Source organism: Schistocerca americana, chromosome 1 (assembly GCF_021461395.2).
Source record: "Schistocerca americana isolate TAMUIC-IGC-003095 chromosome 1, iqSchAmer2.1, whole genome shotgun sequence".
NCBI lineage: Eukaryota > Metazoa > Arthropoda > Insecta > Orthoptera > Acrididae > Schistocerca > Schistocerca americana.
In genome coordinates this window covers 651,854,283-651,872,672 of record NC_060119.1, presented here as the reverse complement: position 1 = coordinate 651,872,672, position 18,390 = coordinate 651,854,283, and the positions used below count along the sequence as shown (strand labels likewise).

At 42.4% G+C, this 18,390-nt stretch overlaps 1 protein-coding gene across 1 annotated transcript in view; it reads right to left on the bottom strand.

The window, feature by feature from the left end:
* The window catches only part of LOC124585982 (sodium/calcium exchanger 3-like), a 783,464-nt gene that overhangs the window by 557,431 nt on the left and 207,643 nt on the right, over positions 1-18,390 (bottom strand). Inside the window, exon 3 of the mRNA XM_047131408.1 lies at positions 16,762-17,117. Coding sequence (XP_046987364.1) covers positions 16,762-17,117 — 356 coding nt within the window. The remainder of the gene's footprint in view (positions 1-16,761; positions 17,118-18,390) is intronic.

Below are 18,390 nucleotides of genomic sequence, written 5' to 3'. Positions count from 1 at the left end.
CAACTTGCGGCCGCGCTGTCTTCGCCGCCAGAATATGTGGCCAAACTTGGCAGCCTCCAGGCTGGAGCCTGGAGCCTCCAGACCACCCCATAAATACCGCGCAGACCCGCCCCCGGCGCAGTTACCCTCGCCCGGCGAGTTTCGCTCTCGCTCTCGCCGCTGTTTCTCCCTCTCTCTGCTTTCCATTCAGTGCCCGTTATGCCTCGTCAACACCAGCTTTTTATTCGCATGCTGAACCGTGTTAGAGGACAAGGCCAGCTTTTTTATTACTGGCGTTACTTAGCGCACCACATATTTCACGTTCTGACTCACATCTCCGCAGGGGAAACGTGAAAGCACCACTAGCTCTCCAGTCGTAAACATTGTCGTCCTGTGCCATACCTGCAATGTATGCGGGCAACATACCAATGTTATGCCACTACCAGGCAATTCTTGCGGCAGTACAAGGGCGCGAAAGCAGCAGTATTATTCTGAGGTCTGATTACCGCGGTACAAAAGGTGCAAAGCACTGCTTACGTTCAGCAGGAAAAACTGGATGGATGGAATAATTTCTGCTGCGAGCGACAGGTGTATATTCAGTATAAGGGTACTTCCACACGCTCTTCTCCAAGGTTGGTGCGTCATTTCACCCCATTTCTAACACCACCCACAAAGAATCTGTTTTGTTATCTATCATTGTTGTGAGTTCTCACAGCAAATATTTCTTATATAATACAGACCTTCAGCTGCAGACATCGCAGTTCATTTTGCGTAAAAATTTCGATACTGAGAGATTTTAGCTTGCAAATTATTTTGACGTGAAGCAGACAGACTAAAAATATCTTAACCCGATCATCAAAATATAGTTGCCTCCTGTTTATAAGAAAGACACAAAACCAAGTGCAAAAACAAATTATAGCGCAAAAGCTGTAATGTCTCCCTCATGCACGATGTTAAACATGTTCTGAGCTTGAACTTAATGGTGCACTTATGGTAAGAAAGAAAGCTTTCAGCCAAAAACCAGCACCGATTTAGACGCCTTCAGTACAGATAAACGTCTACCACAAATTCCAAGCCGGCCGGAGTGGCCGAGCGGTTCTAGGCGCTTCAGTCTGGAACCGCGCGACCGCTACGGTCTCAGGTTCCAATCCTGCCTCAGGCATGGATGTGTGTGATGTCCTTAGGTTAGTTAGGTTTAAGTAGTTCTAAGTCTAGGTGACTGATGACCCCAGATGTTAAGTCCCATAGTGCTTAGAGCCATTTGAACCATTTTGAGCAAATTCCAAATACATCACAAATTATGGACACAGGCATCCTGATTCTACATTTATAGATTTCCGACAGGAATTCGACGTTGTGCGATGCTGGCGACTAATAACAAAGATATAATCACACCTGGCGATATTCACTAATATGTGTCTGCTATGATGTGTTTCTGATTGACAGAACCCAGTAAATTATCGTGGATGCCGTTTCGGGAACTCCCGAAGGAAACTTAAAAGGTCAACTTAAAACTTGATCCATGGACAGGAAAGGATTATCGTTGAGGAAGTATTGGGATGTAAAATGTGGAGTTTGGGTAGCCTTTCACAGATTGCCTTTGAATGTGAAGCATTAAGTGAAGTAGAAAGATGAAAAATTCGATAGTTTTAACACCAGAGCAACAGTGGTACATCGCTTGAAGCAGGCGCGTTGATTAAATATCTGAACTTAGCTTTCTGAAACGAAGAGTAATGATAAGAACAACTAGAATGTATTTCAAGGAGTAGCAAATGGAGGAGCCTCCCTTACATCAGTCTCCTGCTAAAGCTTATAACGAAACACGGAAATCCGAAAAATTAAATTTTACACGTAAATGTGTATCGTACTCCGGTACAGCCGCTCGGCTGGAGCGCAAACTGACTCACGGTTTCTTTATTAGATCTTGCATCGAATACGCTGGGTAATTAGCATCTTGCCAAGCTCACTTTTATAGACAACGTCTCACGTAGTGAAGAGTCTCTTTTGGCTGGAAACAACACAGGTTATTCCTATTCATAAAGAGGGTAAGGATGCACAGAATAGCGCCCAGTTTTCTTAACGACAGTCTTTAGCAGGGTCACTGGGCGCGCTCTAAACTCAAATGTTATGCGTTGCTGGAGTAAACGAACTTTTCCAAATAACCTCTTCCTCCTCATTCTCCTGTGATTTTTGAAAACTATATTAGCTATTAGTAGCTGAAATTTATTGAAGAACTCAATTAGTCGTTCTCCTCCCTCAATCTTACTACCAAGGTCACATTCTTGTGTAACTGTTTCTTCTATTCCTTTCCTTACCACCGCGCCCCAGTCCCCCATGATAACTAGATTGTTATATCGTTTTACATAATGAATTACCCGTTCAGCAGCCTCATATAATTTCCCTATCTTCTCACATTATGCATGTGACGTCGACATGTATACCCAACTATTATCGGCATTGATTTGCTGTTGATACTGATGAGAACAGTTTTATCACTGAACTGTCCCAGTAACTCACTCTCCGCCCTACTTCCCTATTCATAACGAACCCTACACGCGTTACACCATTTTCTGCTGCTGATGATATTACCCTATATTCGTCTGACCAGAAATTCGTATCTTCTTCCCATTTCACTTCAGTGACCCTCGATACATCCAGATTTAGCCGTAGCACTTCCCTTTTCAGTTCTTATAGCTTCGCAACCGCGATCAAAATTCTTACAATCAACGCTCTGACTCGTAGTATGTTAACCTTTTGTGGGTTACTCAATATTTTTCATGGTTACTTCGCACTTGGCAGTTCGCTTCCGGAGACCTGAGTAGAAGACTAATTTGGAATCTTTTGCCTACGGAGAGATCATCATAACTCCTTTCTGTTACAAGCGCACAAGCGGGTACACATTGTGTGTGTTTAATGCAACGGTTCCATTGCCTTCTGCATCCTCATGCCCACAATTCCTGTTCTCCCCAAGGCCCACCATCCTGAAACTCTGTCCGCTCCTCCGCCCTTTGACGAGACCGTTGATAGAACGAGGGTGACACCTTATACCGGGAGCCTTCGGCCACAGTTTCTGAAGATTTTTGCTCAAAATTTAAAAAGCAGTTGAGTTTGAACACGGGACCGAGATTGTTTTCATTACTAGACAAAGATGCCATCCCTAGGACACAAACTCGAACGTACTCCAATTGAAGCGCGGGATTAACAGAGGCGCCTATAATGTCATATGTTTTAAGCATAGTATCGTTAAATCGCTAAAGTTGGTGGCGAGACGATTCAAAATACTGAAAATATGTCATATTAATAATTAGCTGCTTGTTCTAAGTTTATGTCTTACAATTAATTGTTGATATGACATAATTATAATTTCTAATAGATGCGGAGCACCAAATATACAAGACATGCAAAATATTAGTTTCTCAAATTCCAGCAACGTTTACCTTTCCAGTACTAGGGAGACAAAAGCCTAGTAAATATTGCCGGGCACACCGCTCTAGGATCCAGCGTACTAGCTGCACTGGCACAGACACAATAAAACTGATCCAGTTTATTTACTTATAAGTCAGCAGAAACAGTAATTTCAAAATATGTTTCATTCCGGTATTGTAAGCATCTTTTAGACTCATGTTACTTAACGAAAAATAAATTTTCTGATAAAATGCCATCTTGAGATATAAAATGTGCCTACATAGCTTCACAATTTTTAAAAGTACCAATTTTTATGGTATATAGATAGAGAATATGAGTTTCAAGAAACCGCGATGGTACGCTCGACTTGTTGAACATTACATATATATATGAATCCACTGAAATTTCGTAGGCGAATGTGTGATACGTATTTTCCCGTAATTGCAAGATTTATTATATTCACACACAAAATGCTTCAGAATAACCGTGATAAACAATCCGGATAACTATTTTCCAGAATAAAAGTACCCTGATATAATTACCTTGTAAAACATCTCGACATCATATACACATATATGACTGTGAGAATTTTGGCCGGCCGGTGTGGCCGTGCGGTTCTAAGCGCGTCAGTTTGGAACCGTGTGACCGCTACGGTCGCAGGTTCGAATCCTGCCTCGGGCATGGATGTGTGTGATGTCCTTAGGTTAGTTAGGTTTAAGTAGTTCTAAGTTCTAGGGGACTGATGACCTCAGTAGTTAAGTCCCATAGTGCTCAGAGCCATTTGAACCATTTGAGAATTTAGGTTGTGCGTCCGCAGAAAGGTGCAACCGATTTAACGAATGAGTTCGGAGTTCTGCGGATTGGCAGAAGTCAGATGTTTGTCGACAGCTTACCTACTCACTGTTATCGCCGTTAACTGCTCTTACTGTATTTCTCGGTTTTCTTAACATTTTGCAGACTGGAGGCAGACACATTCATGTCGCTGGTCAGGCGCTTCGGCTCAAACTGATGCTAAGCAACGGCGTCGGCCGCCGCAAGGACTCGTGTATTGTTGAGAACGTCGTGGTTTGTTGTTTCGTCTTAGACGGAATTACTCACAGCAAAATTAAGGACAATATCCAACGATAACAACATGGCATACTTAGAATGGGGCACCTCTGACAATGGTCCAGGACCCCAGAGGACAAACAGGACGAAGAAAAAAATAAAATAAGCAAAAATTAAAATGCACAGGAAAATGGAAAAAATTATTAAAGGCTATCATTCTAGCGGATTCCTTAGTTGTGTAATGCACGAACCTTCTGGGTGTCCTACCGAGGTATATATGTGAATAATTTACTTTCTTCATCCAGGTCAATGGTCAGTCTCCGTTATGACACGAACATCAGTTTACTGAATCTATAGAACGAAGGGAAGAAGTGTGCAAATGTTGCGGCTAAGCTAAGGAGGAGCATCCACCAAAACTGGCATGTACAATGGCGAGCAAATAAGAATCAAATCAACGTTTGAATTTAGTTCTTAAAGGTATTGTAGGGACTAATCAATTAACAATTCTATATTTCGAGAGCATTGCTAGCATCTACAATTTTTTTTCTTTTTTGTTTTTGCCTTCGGCATGCTACGGTCTAAAATTTAAAAAATTTGTTCCTAAGTTCTTCCAAGCTGACGCTAATGGCACTAAACTCGAGACGTTTGGTTGGCAAATGCGTAGCGATCGCTGTACTTAAAGAGAGATTCGCTGGTGCTCGTAAGGCTCTTACAAGCTGAAGTCTTACGAGAAAGAGATGTGATGGGCGAAGTGTCGCAGTAGGTCTTAACCCATAATTGATTACCACAGCTTTTTTTTCAGTGTAAAGTGTTAGAAATAGTCAATACAGCGTTCAAAGTTCTGAAATCGGAATATGGACGTTGCTTCTGCATATGACCTCATACGAATGGTGCTGTCGTTAAAGACTGTTCGACATACTACTTGACGAAACTTTCAGCATCTGTAAGAGGTGAAGCATCTAGTGTAAATTCTCTAACAAACGATTAAAAACAGTAAAGAAAGCTGACAGACCCCGTAACTAGATTTAGAGTGACACTTTATTTGCCCAAAGGCTGAGAACAATTCTTTGCAACTAAATACCTGGTTTTAAGTAATGAAGTAAGCTACAGAAATATACGGAGTAATCAGTATCCACATCTATGCTTCGCAAGCCGCCTTGCGGTGTCTGGCAGATAGTACTTTGTGTATCAGCGTCACTTTCCCCTTTTCCTGTTCCAGTCGCGGATAGTTCGCAGGAAGAACGATTGCTAATTACCCTTTCTGTAGGTTCGAAGCTCCCTGATTGTTTCACCATGGACCTTTCCCGCGATATAAGCTGTACGAATCAATGTAGTGACTGACTCTTCTAGGAACGTAGTGAACTTAAGCAATAAACCACACCACGATACAGAACGCCCCTCTTGCAGCGTCTGCCACTACAGTTGGCTGAACGTCTCCGACGCTTTCACGCTTACAAAAATGAACCTATAACGAAACGTACTGCACTTCTTTGGATTTTCTCTATTTCTTTTCTCACATCGGATACAGATCCCAGACTGATGAGCGATAATCAAGTATTGGTCTAGTGAGTGTTTGTTGATGGACTTAATATACCCAGAAAAAAATCCTGTATCTTACATCATTTTCGAATTAATTAACACTGAAGTCATCCAGTCAGGTCGTTGCTTGCGCAATTTGAAGCAACCTACTAGACATAGTGTCGTTTATTCTCATACCATAGATGACTGCGCACGGCACTGCTCAACCGTTATCTCATGTTAAATCCTTTCTACCGTTCCATGTCTAATTTTGGTTAGGAAAGCAAACAAACAACCTGTTTGGCGACTCTGTCTCTGGCAGAGCTCTTGAATTTGCGTGCGCAACGATCTGGGGCTAACATCAATGCGAATTAAATCGGAAATGACGCAACGTATCGAATTGTTTTTTTTTTTCATAATTATTTCTTAGCACAAGCTATACTGCAAAATCCTTACAAGCTGTTTAGACTCTTTCTGACCACCCTGTGTACTAGCAATGCTTTATATTAGTTTCTGTTGAGGGACATGTGCACTAAGCGTCGTTCCTCTACTGGTTTTCCAGCAGTTCGCTACAGTTTTCTAGCGCTGCTAGTTTTCTCTGTGCACCGTCATCGACGGAAAGCGTCGTGGAACTTTCGACGTTACCTACTACGTCTTTACATACATACCGCCTGTGAGCCAGCGGCAATTGTATCTAGAATGAAGCACTCAAATTTTCCATCGACATACCCTTATGATATTTCTGTGAAATATCATATTATGTTGAATTATAATACAGGGTGGCGCAGATGGATCGGGTGGTTTTGAAGTGGACTGTACGTCTGGAGGGGGGGAGCCAGGTGTTCGGCGACTTCGTCCTGTGGTGGGGGGGGGACGGGAAGTTTCAGTTGCAGGCTGGCAGTCAGTCGCGATGGCTACGTGGTCCGTTGAGCATCGTGTTTTCGCAGTGGAAGAGTTCATACGCAATAACGAGTCAATTGTTGCTGTGACGCGTGCCTTTCGCCGGCGTTTCAACATCCCACCTCGCGGTAGTGTTCCTAAGCGAGATACGATACTGAGTTGGGTGCGTAATTTCCGCACTACTGGTTCATGTGCTCCAAAATGGACGCCTAGACCGCCAACAATAACAACGCCTGAGAACGTGGAGCGTGTGAGACGCGATGTCACTGCGAGCCCACGTCGATCAACGAGACGTCGTGCTCAAGCTCTTGGAATGTCACGTCGGAGCCTTCAAAGGATTCTTAACGAAGAACTGAAATTCCACCCCTATAAAATCCTGTTGGTACAGAAGATTCTCCCAACAGACCATCTTCAAAGGCTTCAGTTTAGCCAACAGATGTTGGAGTTATTGGAAGATGTAAACCTGATTATCATGATGTCTGACGAGGCTCACTTTCACATTAACGGATACGTAAACAAGCAAAATTGCCGTTACTGGGCCGACACTAACCCAAGAGATCTACACCAACGGCCTCTCCATAGCGACAAAGTGACGGTTTGGTGTGGGGTTTCTAAGGTAGGGATAATTGGTCCTTACTTTTTTGAAAATGAAAGGGAGCAGGCGGTTACTGTTAATTCGCAGCGTTATGTGAACATGATTGAAGATTTTCTTCTCCCACAACTTGAAGAGAACAATTACGACATGGGCAATATGTGGTTCCAACAAGACGGGGCAACTGCACATACCGCTAGGATATCAATGCAAGCTGTACGCGCTCTGTTCCCTGGCCGTTTGATTTCCCGTAATGGAGATGTCCATTGGCCCCCTCGCTCGCCGGACCTCACGGTATGTGACTTTTTCTTATGGGGCTATTTAAAAGCAAGGGTCTACATGAACAAACCCCGGACCATTCAGGAGTTGAAGGCAGCAATTCACACCGAAATCACATCAATTCCTGGTGATGTGCTTGAGCGGGCAATGCGGAACGTTAAGGACCGACTCCAAGAATGCGTCGCTCGAGAAGGAGGGCATTTGATGGATGTAATTTTTAAAAACTAACATTACTATTTTTTTGTTAATAAACTTCCATTGTAACTACACGTTTTGCACTTTATTTCAATCCAATACCTTTACAATTGACAGTTTGACAAGTATTTTAAAACCACCCGATCCATCTGCGCCACCCTGTATTTGGCAGAACTCACGTCAACATGCAGTACATCTTGCAAGAACGTGCTTGAAATACTGACAGAGACCTGTCTTCGTTGCATAAATTGCAACTATTCTTCGGCCAGCTACGAATCCATCTCGTAGAAAGCAGCATTTAAAATAATGCAAATAAGCGCGCACGGGGGTCAACAATTAGTGATTCTGCCCACGTCACGTCTGTACATGGAAGACTAACTGAGCTGTGATGTGTGATTCCGTAAGAAATATCCTCTTGCATGCATATTATAGTGATCCACAGAGTATAGATGATGGTAAGAAGGGATCTGTAGAAAATGAATGAGCACGACGTATTGATTTTACCAAAATAATGATTTTTTTCACAGACAAGAACCAAGAAAGACAATTTACTTAAGCACAAACATTTATTTATCACTTTATATATTTAGGTACACGTTCGTACTTCTTTGGAATTATTTTGTAGTTCCTGTCTTGTCTTAAAATACTGCGTTAGATGTTATTTCACTTTCTGTGTGACTGTATACAAACCAATCGTTTGACCCATCGTAGAATAATGTTTTAGCGTGTGGTCCTCATAGCAACACCTCTAACAAGGGACGTGGAACAGATACAATGAAGGGAAACAAGAATAGTCACACTTTTGTCCTATTCGTGTGAGAGTATCACAAAGAAGCTGAAAGAACTGAAGCAGCAGATGCTTGAAGACGGGCACAAATTGTCCCTTGAAAACCTACTTAGAAAAGTCCCAAAACCAGCCTTAAGTGATGAATATAGCAATATTATATTACATCCCCAACGAATCGCTACAGTGGAGATCGCGAAGGCAAGGTTAGACTAATTACAGCGCACACAGAGGCGTTTAAGCAGACATTCTAATAGATCGGGAAAAGTCATAAAAAAGTAAGACCAAAGGAATTATTCGAAGGGGACGGAAACATGTACATGTACAGACAAAAAAACGAGTACAATTTCAGAAAAATTGGATGATTTATTTAACAGACAGAGCTTCACAAGTTGATCAAGTCAGTGACGTGTTGGTCCACTACTGGCCCTTATGCAAGCGATTATTCGCTTGGCATTAATTGCTAGAGGTATTAGTTGTCCTCTTGAGGGATATCGTGACAAATTCTGTCCAACTGGCAATATTCGAGTCGTTTCTTATTGTTCGGTGCTGCTGTTTATATCTCCCGCTTGTTCGTAGGTGTTGCGCAGTTTTTTCCTTTTTTTCATAGGAATTTCGCGTGGATGTTTCTGAAACAATTTCCATAAACGTCCTCTTCGTCATATTGTTGACAATGTTCCTCGTTAGAAAGCGTTTCCGATATTATCATCAACGCACAGTAACGTAAAACGCTATCACAGTGGCGGACAGCCTGCGGTCGAAAGTGAAATTTTCTGTTGTGAATTTGAACAGTGTGCTTACGGCCGACTGCATAAAACATTTGATCTTAGATTAGCACGAAAAAATGAACTCTGATCAATCTGAACTCGGAAAGCTGCATTGTGTAAACGTTAATCTTGGATTATTTTGTCGTGAAACAATAAGTTCGAACAATTAAATAATAAAGAAGTTAATATTTAGATAAACAGGTCACATGTCGACACAATTAAGAATTACTCTAGACGACTGGTAACTAATGTGAAAAAGCACTAAGCGGTGGAGTAATAAATGGAAATTCGAACTGTTTGCAGCGAATAACAATAAATAGACTTCGTCAGCAGTCATAATGACTGAACATCTCTTACACACAAATGTATTAAATTCTAAGCAAACAAGTTGTAAATTAGGGCGAGAATTCAACTTCCGAACGTCCACAAGTGCTTCACCTGCAATGGTAAATGCACACGATTTGATGAACAAAAATAGTAAACATCTGTAGGTCAATCAGTAAAGTCATTTTTATTGGCAAGGAAACGTTTTATTGAAGTTGCCTTGACCGTAAAAATTGGTAACAGCGTTGATCAGATTCAGTTGCTAAGCAGTCATCAAGAGAAAAAGAACAGAAGAAACAAAGCAAATACACTGACGGAAAAAATCTATAGCATAGCCCGAGGTTAGATTAGAAGGAGACAGTGTTGTTATGGTTTGGCGAAGTTGAATATTGAATCTAGATTGAGGTGACAGCTAGAGCTGTAGTGTATCGTCTACGTTAGCTTGGAAGCTGACTGTTTTATTTTTCGCTATTTTCCTGTTTACTTAGATTCATAACCTGCAGAATACATTGAATGCCGATAGTAGAAACGTTCTGATGCGGCAAAAGCAGAAAATAAAAACTCTGTTGTAAATTATTTACTTCGCGTTTGTGTGTCTTTCCCCTCTTAACGAAATATTGCTCGCCGAAATTCAGTTTACGCCTAGTATTTGAGGGTGCTCCTTACGTAAAAACTTAATATTTCTTCAATGATGGAAAGGAAAACACTGTTAAGTCAGTTGTTAAGTAAAACATCTGTTCCACCATCATAAGTTTCCATGAGCGCTCATCACACGCTTGCCAACACGTACTTCGAGGTTAGTGTGTCGACAGCCGCTATTAGTGTCTTATGAAACAATGAAATGAATTTCGCCTACTGGTTTGTAAATAAGAGCTACGTGCATCAGGTAAACACTCTCTTAAAGTTCAGTATGGTTAATAAAGAAAAAGACATGCGAGTCTTTTCAGACGATATATGGGTGATATGCAAGGTGTTTCAGATAAGGTGCTTTTCTCTGCAACTTTTGAATAGGTAGACGAAAGAAACGTTACTCTTTCTGCGTAGTTACGAACAGAGAGTTACAGCAACGGTTTCTAATCTTTTTTAAATAGAACATTATTTTTTCAAGTATGTGGCTGATGTATTTAAACAAACTACACGTGTAAAAACTAATTTAAAAGGAATTTCTGTTGTATTTAGATAGGGATCTAGAAACATTCAGTGTTTTAAGGGCTGATGCAACATGCTGTACATAACTGGCTGTGTTCAGACGGAAGTTGTGGTGGTGGAATTTTCATGAAATTGAGGTGCTTTAAAGAGTGCCTGTTCTGATGAATGCACTGCTAAACGCTCCTTCTAAATGACCAGCAGGGGAGGTGTGTAGCTGTTGCTGTCACGGAGCGTCGTTCGAATTCATCTGGAGTTTTGCATTCAGAGGCACAAACGCGATTCTTTAGATATCCCTACAAAAAGTAGTCTTCTCGTGTTAAACTGGGTGACCACACGGGACATTCTTGAGGACCACAGCCTCCAGACACCTGAAATTTTGGATACTTTTAGCTTCCTAACTCGGTGACTCGGTGGTTAAGTGACTGAATTAAAACGATTAGTACACAGTTCGTTTAAATACATCAGCTACACGATAGAAAAAAAATACTTTTCTGTTTAAAAAATTATAACTCGTTGCTGCAATTCTTTAGAAAGTAACTGAATGAACCATGTTCATAACGTATTACACTGTGCTCACACTTATCACTTCATTTCATTTTGCGGTATTGATATTATATAACGTTTCCCAGTTCCGTAAGGACGGCTTGCGTGAAATTCCAAACTACAATGCTATCTCGTGGCGAACTGTGGCGTTACGATCCTTGAAGCTTCGACAACAGCCGTGTCACTGCAGCAAGCGTACTGACAAGGGAACCTCCCCATCGCACCCCCCTCAGATTTAGTTATAAGTTGGCACAGTGGATAGGCCTTGAAAAAGTGAACACAGACAAATCGAGAAAACAGGAAGAAGTTGTGTGGAACTATGAAAAAAATAAGCAAAATATACAAACTGAGTAGTCCATACGCAAGACAGGCAACATTAAGGATAATGTGCGCTCAGGAGCGCCGTGGTCCCGTGGTTAGCGTGAGCAGCTGCGGAACGAGAGGTCCTTGGTTCAAGTCTTCGCAAAGTTATGACCTGTCTGTTCGTTCAATGACGTCTCTGTTCACTGTAATAAGTTTAGTGTCTGTGTTTTTCGACCGCACGGCAAAACCGTGCGATTATTAGCCGAAAGGACGTGCCTCTCGAATGGGATCCGAAAACATTTGATCGCAAGGTCATAGGTCAACCGATTCCTCCACAGGAAAACACGTCTGATATATTCTATATGACACTGGCAACGGCATGTGCGTCACATGACAGGAATATGTTGTCGACCCACCTAACTTGTACACTTGGCGAATGGGTAAAAAGATTCTTCTACCTTGTCCGATTTAGGTTTCCTTGTGGATGTGATAATCACTCCAAAAAAAAGTGATGAAAGCATAAGAGTTTGTCACATAAACTGCAACAAATGAATGCAACAGTTTCACAGTTGCACCGTTTTCCCTGTGCTCTGTCAAAAGATATGTTTTTAACGTTTTCAAATTTTTCCGTGCGTAGACCGTCAAACGCTGCATATGTCCAAGAAAATCTGAACATGTCCTGGAATTTTGGAGAGCGAAGTTGATTATGTGTGAGTGCCTGAACTTTGATAATTGTCTGAAAATAAAACATTAAACTTTTTACTCGAGGGTAGACTTGAACCAAGGACCTCTCGTTCCGGAGCTGCTCACGCTAACCACGGGACCACGGCGCTCCTGAGCTCAGATTACCCAACATATTGCCTACCTTGCGCATGGACTACTTAGTTTGTATATTTTGCTTATTTTTTTCATAGTTTCACACAACTTCTTCCTGTTTTCTCGATTGATTTGTGTTCAGTTTTTCAAGGCCTATCCACTGTGTCAAGTTATAACTAAATCTGAGGGGGGTGCGATGGGGAGGTTCCCTTGTGAGCGTAAATATGACAACGTGCGCGTCTGATGCTGATCGGAAAACGGCGATGGAGCAGTGGGGCAGCATCAATTTTTCTGAGTCCTCCGACTTTTGTGCGCAGGAATTCATCGAATTCGACCCGAATACCTAGAAGCAAATTCCTGGTCGCTCCTCCACGAAAATGATATAGCCTATAAAGCGAAGACTGTGTGCGAGATTTTGGCCAGCAAATGGATCACAGTCCTGCCTCACCTACCGTATTCGCCGGCTTTGGCCCAAGCTGGCTTCTCGTTCCCCAAATTGAAGCTGGAATTACGATGCAATTGAGGACATCTAAGAAAATTACACTGCAGTACTAAATGCAATTCGAAAAAAGGACTACAGTGTCTGTTTCAAAACAGTTTCAAAAAGATGTTAGCTGTGTATTGATTCAGGGCGAGACTATTTTCCAAAAATATAATGATTTTGTTAACATAATCCATGGATTCTATTTTTCTTAGCCACTGTCCTAACAGAACTGGGATACACTGTGAATTTTAAAAATGGAAACGTACATGTTTTATTACTTTACTGTCAACAATTATGAATTGAAGAACTGTAACATAAATTTGTGAGAGACTATTCAAAAACAATATTTTAAATTCCTGCAGTAAAAACTCTGGCGACGTCAGCGATCTTGCATTCTATAGAATCCAAAGACACTGCTAAGAGTTAACATTGTTGAGGCGCGAGCGTGCGCAGGCTAGCAGAGCGAGTTGCAAATGAACAGTGGTTGGACACGGATTGCTTGTATTTTCTGTATGGTATACAAAGTGCAGAAAGGCATTGTAAATGTTTAGCGAGCGAGCATGTGTCTGGGTCACAGTACACTGTTAATCAAGACAGGTTTGCACACGGAATAATGGAAGAAGTGTACTGTGTGGCCAAATTTAATACTAATGGAAAGAACAGCATGTCGGCAGTTATTATTGCCACGGAATGCCGCACATCTGGAATCCACAATGAAGTAAGACTGTGTCATTTAGTAGTGTACTTTTGTAATATACTTGCCAGTCTCGTAGATTCATTAATTTAGAACATTATATTAACTTCTGGAAAACTATAATTAGCATTTAGTGTTAATGTTTTACGCACGTCATCTACCATCAGTAGGATGCTTTCGTATCACAATTATTTCCGGGCGAAATTTTACGTATTACTAGAGCTGAAAGAACTTAAATGCATTTGCCATTGAAGCTTAAATTTAACATATTCAAGAAGCAAAGTGCAGTGATAATAAACAGTAATTTATGGTGCATTGTGGCACTTTAACTATGTACTAAAATGACGTGAGAAAAAAATTTCGTGCATATTAACATGAATTGGTTAGGTGTAATGAATTTCAACATTTAAACAAAAATCATTATGTTTCATGTGTTTCGTATTATGTATTATACAATCTTGGTGATCGTAATTTCGGAGATATTTGTAGTTATTGCTGCAATTTGTAAAATCATGGTGAGCGTAACTGCTACAAAATGTAGCTTGAAATATGGAATAATTGCAAGTACTGCTTCACGAAATCTTTAAAACATCATTTTTGGATAAAGTTGCTTAGTCCGCACTGCGTTACATGTTGCTAGTAGCTCGTGAGTATTGTTTTCTCCGATTATAAATTGTTTATTGTAATAATAATGAACTTTCATTCATGTTATTATACAGGAAATAATAATTAATCGTTGACTTCTTATAGTGGCATTTTCATTCTGCTTACACTTGTACGTTTAATGTTGCTGCGTAAACACATCTCAATAACTGTCACGTAATATTATTTGCAACCAAGCGAATACAGAGTCATAAATTCAGCTCAAGCGTGAGCTGGTGACCGTAATTTATTGTTCTATGATTAGTATTTCAATAAAACTGAGTTACATAATTATTTAGCTTGCTATGCTAACTTAACTAACTTGAATACAAAGTTGTTTGCACACGTTGTGATACATTACACGTAATTTTAGACGACGATCAATGATAACCAAGCCGACAGTCTTTTGATTAAAATTTATTCTTCAGAACCGATGCCTTTTCTGTGCAATACCAAGCATTAGTTTACGTGGGTCATTAAAATGCCAAGAGCGCGAGTGGGTTAGAAATTCTGCAAAAGTAATAACATTTCTTAAGTTTATATGTCTTGATAAATGCTCCTTACAGTTATTATTTTGTAAATTACGGAGGAAAATACCTTGTATGGAACACCGCGAATGTGAGACGGTCAACCACAGAAAGACGTTAAAGGAAAACACATCACCGATGTGATTCCAACATTTTGTTTATAAAAGGAGCTGAAACTCATATTTGATTATTATTTATTAAGTTAACGTTATATATTCAGTTAACGTTCGTTCTCAAACTATTGTCTGCATTTAAATTTCTTTTGTTATATCATAATCTCTTTTTTGAAGATGTCTTGTGAGTGTATTAGTAGCATTATGCTCTAGCAAACACTTGAAATGCAGCCAATGGTTTTTAGAGTGAACATTAACCTTCAAAACTAATCACCAACAAGTAATTGTACCTAGCCGTGGTAGAAACCTGAATAAAAAAAAATCACTCTTGATTACTTTCTACAAGTTTAAAATAGCTGACAGTTTTCCAGAACTCTGATAGAGGTGAAATAATGCAGATGAGAGACTTCTGGAAAAATCTCTAAAGAGCTCTCAGTGTGACCAAATGGGAACACTTTTTGGTTAGACTCTAAAAACAGGCTTGGTGGATCGGTATTTTCGTCGATTTGTCCTGATGGCGTTTTCTTTACTACACAGACGGGCGGCCGCTGCTGGCGCCGCTAGACGCTGCTGTACACTGACGAGCCGGAACATTATGGTCACCTACCTAAGCGCCGGCAGGTCCACATTTTGCATATTTGGATAACCGCGGCGAAGCGTCGTAGCACTGAAGCAATGAAGGTTTGGAAGGTCGCTGGAGGTAATTGGCACCACATCTACACACACAAGTGACCCAATGCCCCTAAATTTCGGGGAATAGGTCGATGAGCTCTGACGCCACGTTCAGTCACATCCCAGATGTGTTCGATCAGGTTCGGATCCGGTGAGTTGGGGGATCAGCACATCGAATGGAACTCGACACTGTGTTGCTTGAGCCACTCTATCACACTCCTACCCTTGTGACATGGCGAAAAATGCCAATTCCGTCGGGGAACATGAACGTCATGAAAGGATCTACGTTGTCTGCAACCAATATACGGTAACCCTTGGCTGTCATCGTCCCTTGCACGAGCTCCATTGGACCTACGGACGCCCACGTGAATGTTCCCTAGAGAATAATTGCAGTACAGGTGTCAAAGAGCTGTTCCCCTGGAAGAAGACGCATTCGCACCCTCCCACCGACATGTTGAAGAAGATATCGGGATTTATCAGAGCATTGAACGTTCTGTCACTACGCCTACGTCCAGTGCCGATGGACACGTACCCATTTCAGTCGTAGCCGCCGACGTAATGGTGTTAACATTGGTCTGCCCAGCATTAATGTCTGATGTTAGTTCCGCCACGGTTCGCCGCCTGTTCTGTTTTACGAATCTGCCCAGCCTACGACGTCCGATAAGTGTAATGAGGAGTGGCCATCCACCACACGACGTCTGGAAGTGGTTTCACATTTGTTTCGCCATCTGTTGAATACACTCACCACAGCTCTCCACCAGCACCCGACAGTCGTGCAGTTTCCGAAATGCTCTTGCCGATCCTTCGGGCCATCACAATCTGCCGACGGTCAAACCCAGATAGACTGCGCGCCTTCCTCATTCTACGCACGGACAGCATGCTCACTGATACCGCATGCGCCATGGGTGTCTCTGATTAGCAGTCAGGTGAATCTGCTATAGCCTAGACGGTTTATCTCGATAAAAGGTGGGTGGTCATAACGCTCTGGCTGATCATTGCAATCTGGCAGGCTGCGCTCGGGTACTCACTCGGTCTCGTTGTTGTCGAAGATGATCTCGCCGCTGGCGGCCTCGTACTGCTTGTCGGCGTGCGCGGTGCCGTCCTCGGTGGAGTAGGGCACGGCGACGCGGCCCCTGGCGCCGCTGTAGCGCGTCACGCGCAGCTCGTACGTGCCCACCGACTCGATGATCTCGACGTCGCGGTCGGCGAGCGCGAACACGCCGCAGTGGTCGTCGTCCAGGATCATGACGGTGGCCAGCGAGGGGCTGGCCAGCTGCGGCGGCGGCACCGCCGTCGGTGTCTTGGACGTGGGCTCCGCGACGCGCACGTTGCTCAGCCGCACGTAGAAGTGCTCGTCCTCCTCGAACACGTCGTCGTCGATCACCTGTGCGGCACAACCGCAATACACTCTATCGGTAACCGCTAAGGCTGCGGAAGCGGATGCACCAGCAGAGCTACACTCAGATCTTAACAGAGTTTTGGAAGACTTGCGATCAAATAAGGCAGAAGCGATAGAAGCCGTTCCTTCGATATTTCTAAAATCGTTGGCAGAAGTGCCAGTTTGTCTATTCGAGCTGTTTTCTAGACTCTGAGTCTTCTGGAGAAATACCATCAGGCTTTGGAAGAAATATCAAATGGTTCAAACGGCTCTGGGAACTATGGGACTTAACATATTAGGTCATCAGCCCCCTAGAACTTAGAACTACTTAAACCTAACTAACCTAAGGACATTACACACGTCCATGTCCGAGGCAGGATTCGAACCTGCGACCGTAGCAGTCCCGCGGTTCCGGACTGCAGCGCCTAGAACCGCGAGACCACCGCGGCCGGCCCTCATTTCTAATGAGTCCAACTGAATCTCAACATCCAAAAAGTTTAGATTCCCTTCTTTTCCAGTTTTCCCACAGTGCATCACTCAATTCCGTACAGTGTTGTATTCGAAGTTTCCACACACGTATTAATCGACGTTGAAACGGGGTGTGTCCATTTTTCACTTTTGCGACGTCTGAACTCTGCTCTGCTGGGGACAGCTTCAATGTGGTATCTCAACATCGGTCTAGGAATGTAAGACGATACTTCCTCAAAAGCCCGCATCTCGTGGTCGTGCGGTAGCGTTCTCGCTTCCCACGCCCGGGTTCCCGGGTTCGATTCCCGGCGGGGTCAGGGATTTTCTCTGCCTCGTGATGGCTGGGTGTTGTGTGCTGTCCTTAGGTTAGTTAGGTTTAAGTAGTTCTAAGTTCTAGGGGACTGATGTCCATAAATGTTAAGTCCCATAGTGCTCAGAGCCATTTGAACCATTTGAACTTCCTCAAAAGCTGAAACAAGAGACGGTAGTGATGGCTGAGTCATCCGAAAGATATTCCAGTGGTGTCAGGTCGATACTCTGGGCAGGGCATCCATTTCAAGAATGTTATTGTCTGGAAACCATTGTCTCGCAGATGCTGCTTTATTATGGGATGCATTACCATGCTGATATGGTCAAATATCGCCTTAGAACTTTTGATCTACTGTAAGCAGCAAAAAAGGGCATAAAATACATTGGTGTCCTTCCGCATTTAGCGTTTCCTTAAGCAAGATCTGTTGCAAAGAGTGTGGCTCGTACTAGATGGGAAAAATGGATGGATCATTGTGCACCGAACTTGAAGAACACTACAGCT